We start from the raw sequence: 5,841 nt of genomic DNA, 5'->3' as shown, positions 1-5,841 counted from the left end.
GCGATCCTTCCGCCTCAGCCTTCCAAGTAGCTGGAATTACAGGTGTGCGCTACCACGCCCGGCTAATTGTTTTGATTTATTGTAGAGATGAGGTCTCACTGCCCAGGCGGGTCTCGAACCTGCGGGCTCAGGCAATCCACTCTCCTCAGCCTCCCAAAGGCGCGGGATTACAGGCTGAGCCACCGAGCCCGGCCCAATCCCTTTCTTACAGTATTACGATAATTGTTCAAGGTCCGCTTGTGAGTGAGAACATGTGATACTCACTTCTTTCGTCTAAAATTATTTAAGAAAAAATATGAAAGATTATATTCCACTTGCCTTTGCTCTTATTGCTTAAAAGAAAATTAAAGTATAAAAACCCTACTTGGAAGGCTGAGGCGGAAGGATCGCCCGAGCCCAGCGGGTCGAGGCTGCGGTGGCCGGGAGCGGCCACTGCACTCCAGTCTGGGCGACCGAGTGAGACTCCAACTCAAAAAAATAAATAAATAAATAAAATAAAATAAAGTATAAAAACCACATCAGAGCCGGGCTCGGTGGCTCAGCCTGTAATCCCACGCCTTTGGGAGGCTGAGGTGAGTGGATTGCCTGAGCCCGCGGGTTCGAGACCTGCCTGGGCAACTTGGTGAGACCTAATCTCTACAATAAATAAAAAATTAGCCGGGCATGGTAGCACACATCTGTAATTCCCGCTACTCGGAAGGCTGAGGCAGAAGGATCGCCAGAGCCCAGCAGGTCGAGGCTGCAGTGGACGGGAGCGGCAGCTGCACTCCAGTCTGGATGACAGAGTGAGATTCCAACTCAAAAAAAAACCACATCAGTAGAATTGCTAAGTAAACATGAATCTTAACTGCATATGAAATTTTCAAATGTAAGTCCAGTTTCAGCTTCTCTGTAATTATTTTTCTTGATCAAAATGGTAACTGATCTTTTTTAACTTCATTTTGCTATGAAAATTATCAGTAAAATCGAGCACTACTGCGTTATCACAGCTTTTTACGCACAGCTTAGGTCATCAACCAACATGAGTGGGACAGTCGGAAGTGACAGTTTTTTCTGGAAAGCCCAAGATTTGACTGGGGTAAAGGCAGCAGTGGGGGTGAGATGTGATGGCCTTAAAAGTTTATAAATTTGGCTGGGTGTGGTTACCTGTAATCCTTGCACTTCAGGAGGCTGAGGCAGGAGGCCAGGTGTTCAAGACCAGCATGGGCAACATGGTGACACCCTGTCTCTATTTTTTTTTATTGTAGATATGAGGTCTCGCCAAGTTGCCCAGGCTGGTCTGGAACCCATGGGCTCAGGCAATCCTCTCACCTTAACCTCCCAAATGCTGGGATTACAGGCATGAGCCACCGCACCCAGCCTATATTTTTAAAAAATTAGGAAAAGTATATACATTTAGTAGCATCCATTCAGCACTTACTATATGCCAGACATGGTGCTTGGTACTATATACATTCAATTTCATTTAATCCTCACCATAATAGGTAGGTACTATTATTTTTCTCATTTTCAGATGAAGATACTGAGTCTCAGAGAGCTATTTGACCCAAGATCACATGGCTATTAACTGGGAAAGCTGGGATTTAAACCAGATCTACTCCAAACTGAAGACTTACCCATGATCCAGCTCTTTCTCCTCCAAACAGAAGAGAGATGCATTTGTTCTGCGTCTAAAGTGTGCTTTGGAGCTTAAAGAGTTTAGACACAGGCCCTTGGGTCTCTTACTTTCAAGGGCTCCACTCCATTTTATATCAAACATATTAAATGCACCCACATCCCATATTAAACAAAGGTGTAGATAACTATTGTTAAGAATTGACTCGCCAGTGATACATTGACATAATGTTGCATATTATAGACAAACCATAAAATATTCATTAATTTCAATTTTTCATTTTTTTCCCCAGTTTTGGAGCCATTGCCTTTTGTTTGTTTGTCTAAATATTTTCCCAATGAGGTTTTTGGAACGTTCAGAGATTCGTGATATTGTGCTTATATTCCCTGATGCAAAAGCTGGCTCCATTTTTGTTGTCCTAGAGAGAAGGAACTAATAAGTAAAAACTAAATGGAAGAAGATATCCGTCCATGGTATAGACAAGATAAGGACAGGTATCACCTCGTGAGGGAGTGGGAATGCCCACTTGGTGGTGATGTTACAAAAAGCGTTGAAGCAAAGGATGGAAAAGTGATACTAAATGACCCTGAAGTCCCTTCTAGGAATGGTGCCAGGTGGGGTGGTTCACTTCTGTAATCCTGGCGCTTTGGGAGGCAGAGGCAAGAGGATTGCCTGAGCCTGTGGGTTCAGACCAGTCTGGGAAACTTGGTGAGACCTCTTCTGTACAATAAATCAAAAAATTAGCTGGATGTGGTGACACACACCTGTCATTCCAGCTACTTGGAAGGCTGAGATGGAAGTATCACGTGAGCCCAGCAGGTCGAGGCTGCAGTGGCTGTGAGCATGCCACTGCACTCCAGCCAGGGCAACAGAGTTAGACTCCAAATCAAAGAAAATAAACAAATAAATAAAGTATAACAATAGCATACAATAGATCATCTGTTCCCACCCTATTTCATTTCCTCACTCATTGCATACAAGATGTCCACTAATCAGTAAAGAAAATTAAAGACTGAATCCTTAAAGAGTTAAAGTTAACAACTATCATAATAACTAATGTTTGAGTGCTTTCTATGGGCCAGATACTGTAAGGGGCATTTTCTATGCATTATCATGTTTAATCTTTATAAGAACCTCATGATGTAGGCACTGAAATTATCCCCACCGTAGAGATAAGGAAGCAGCTTTAGAGAGTTCGAGCAGCTTTTGAGAGTTACTGAGTTCACAGAACTAATAAGAAGAGTTGAAATTAGAACCCATTCTACCTGACACTAAACCACTTAACCACAATCTCATTCTGCCTCCTGATTTTACTGAGAATATATATATACTTTTTTTTTTTTAATGAGTTGGGGCATCACTTTGTCACCCAGACTGGAATGGAGTGGCAGGATCACAGCTCACTGTAACCGCCACCTCCTGGGCTCAGGTGATCCTCCCTCCTTAGCCTCCCAAGTAGCTGGGCATACAGGCACAAGCCACCACACCCAGTTATTTTTTTTTTCTTGAGTAGGAGTCTCACTCTGTTGCCCAGGCAGGAGTGCAGTAATATGCTCACAGCCACCGCAGCCTCAACTAACTGGGCTCAGGTGATCCTTCCACCTCAGTCTTCCAAGTGGCTGGAACCATAGCACACGTCACCACGCCCAGTTAATTTTTTGATTTATTGTAGGAACAAGGTCTCACCAAGTTGCCCAGGCTGGTCTCTCTTATCCGTGGGGTCAGGCAATCCTCTTGTCTCCACCTGCCAAAGTGCTGGGATTACTGGCATGAGCCATTGTGCCCAGCTTGTTTTTGTTTTTTTGTAAAAGACAGGGTCTGGATATGTTGCTTAGGCTGGTCTTAAGCTTCTGGGCTCAAGTGATTCTCCTGCCTCAGCCTTCCTAGTAGTGAGGACTACAGGTGCATGCTCCCATGCCCAGCTCTTACTGAGAATGTTAAGACATCAGCTAAAATGTACTATCTTCTACGATCAGACATTAGGCTAAGCATTTTAAACACAGGTTCTTATTTAAATCTCATAAGGTGTGATTTATGAGATGCATGACATTATGAGGTTAGATTTACAGAAGAAAGAGCTCCACAGAGTTTAGGAGAGACCAGAACTCTGACAGGAAATGACTTAAAATTAATCCTTGATCAATATGACCGGGGTTCTGCTCTTTCTGTCCTGTTTTCTTCTGGAGCAGCCTGGGAAAGTCCTGCTGAATTACAGGAAGACTTAGCTACTTCTGAGGTTGAAATCCAAGGAAACTGACAGGCCTTATTTCAGTTAGGAGGCATCTCAAACATCACCTAAGCCAGCCTATCAGTCTCCAAATGCAGACTGGGACTGATTCATGATGGAACATCATCAGTTTGGGAGGAAATCAGAAAATGAGGACAATGTAATATGTTTTAGATTAGATTACATTTACTCAATGTTTACGGAAAACAAAAGATGGAAGTTTTTTATTAAAGTTTTTTTTTTTTTTTACTAGAATTGGGAGTGGGGGAGTAGGGAAATGGGCAAGAGTGGTTGGGAGGTGGGGAGAAGGAGGTGGAAGGAAGGGGGAAGGTGGGGAAGTGGTGGGTGGGGGAGTAGATCTTTTTGTTTGTTTGTTTTTTTGAGTTGGAGTCTCACTCCTTCACCCAGGCTGGAGTGCAGTGGAATGCTCATGGCCACCACAGCGTCAACCTGCTGGGCTCAGGTGATCCTTCCACCCCAGCCTTCCAAGTAGCTGGAACTACAGGCGCACACCACCACACCTGGCTAAATTTTTGATTTATTGTAGAGATGGGGTCTCGCCAAGTTGCCCATGCGGATCTCGAACCCGTGGGCTCAGGCAATCCTCTCACCTCGGCCTCCCAAAGTTGTTGGAACCACTTTTAAAGCCGGGTGTGAACCATCACACCTGGCCTTAAAGTTTTTTTCAGTTAAAATTTAAATAAAATAAGCCGGGCTCGGTGGCTCAGCCTGTAATCCCGCTCCTTTGGGAGGCTAAGGTGAGTGGATTGCCTGAGCCCGCAGGTTCGAGACCCGCCTAGGCAGCGAGACTTCATCTCTACAATAAATCAAAAAAGCGTGGTAGCGCACACCTGTAATTCCGGCTACTGTGGAAGGCTGAGGCGGAAGGATCGCCGGAGCCCAGCAGGTCGAGGCTGTGGTGGCCGGAAGCAGCTACCGCACTCCAGTCTGGGCAACAGAGTGAGACTCCAACTCAAAAAAAAAAAAAATGTAAATAAAATATTCCTAACCAGGGTGCCCTTTTCCCATCACAGGCGTGTCTCTACCACCTCCTTCATCTCAAACACTATTTCAGGCGCACAGAAATAGTCACCTTCCACTCATACGGTTTCTTCATCTTTTTCCCATATTTAAAAACCTCCTGGACTCAGAAGTTGTCTAAACCCGGCAGTTACCTGGGCCCCCGGTGGTTAACATCCTTGGAAAGGCTTCAGTAAAGTGTCTCTTCGGAGTCGGCGTAGAGGTGACCTTGGCTAATATCAGAAACCAACATAAGGATGAGACTTCTCAGAGCAGAACTTGTTTCAGGGAGTCAAAGGGCAGCAGGAAAAAAAAAATGCAAAAGAAACGAAGGTAGAGAAATACATCCTCAGCTTCCCAGTCTGCTCACACACCTTCATTGAGAGCATATCACACACTTCAAACGCTTGGCAGAGGGAGGATGCAGCCATCATTGTTAGTCTCACGATTAATAACAGAACTCAGTGCCACACAAATGGCCATTGCACAGGTTGAGCATCCTTTACCCAAAATGCTTGGCCCCAGAAATGTTTCAGATTTTTTTCTTTTTTCCTGGAATATTTGCATTACACTTCGACTCCAGTGAGCATAACGCTCCAGTGAACATTTCCTTTGAACGTCATGTCAGCATTCAAGAAATATCAAATTTGGGGGCATTTTGCATTTTGGATTTTCAGATTTCGGATGCCCAACCTGTAAATGCTTTGTATAAAATATTATCTCACAAAATCCTTCTGATGACCCACATGGTATGTATTCCTATCATATTTTATGGAGGAGGAAGTCACAGAGTTTAAATAACTTGCCCAAGATTATTTAGGTAGTAAGAGGCAGAGTTGAATTGGAATATGGTTTCATCTAGTCACAAAGTACCGTGCTCTAAATTTTTACTTTATTTTTATTTTTTATTTTTTTTGAATTGGAGTCTCACTCTCGCCCAGACTGGAGTGCAGTGGCCGCTCCCAGCCACCGCAGCCTC

The 5,841-nt window shown here is 44.2% G+C and overlaps 1 protein-coding gene across 1 annotated transcript in view; it reads right to left on the bottom strand.

Annotated features, from left to right (window-relative positions):
- The window catches only part of HAVCR2 (hepatitis A virus cellular receptor 2), a 23,795-nt gene that overhangs the window by 13,506 nt on the left and 4,448 nt on the right, over nucleotides 1-5,841 (bottom strand). Inside the window, exon 3 of the mRNA XM_008062987.1 lies at nucleotides 5,018-5,095. Coding sequence (XP_008061178.1) covers nucleotides 5,018-5,095 — 78 coding nt within the window. The remainder of the gene's footprint in view (nucleotides 1-5,017; nucleotides 5,096-5,841) is intronic.

This window comes from Carlito syrichta, unplaced genomic scaffold (genome assembly GCF_000164805.1).
Source record: "Carlito syrichta isolate Samal-C Ts95f unplaced genomic scaffold, Tarsius_syrichta-2.0.1 Scaffold306309, whole genome shotgun sequence".
NCBI classification, from domain to species: domain Eukaryota; kingdom Metazoa; phylum Chordata; class Mammalia; order Primates; family Tarsiidae; genus Carlito; species Carlito syrichta.
The sequence above is the reverse complement of the archived record's forward strand: the minus strand, read 5'-3'. Positions and strand labels throughout refer to the sequence as shown.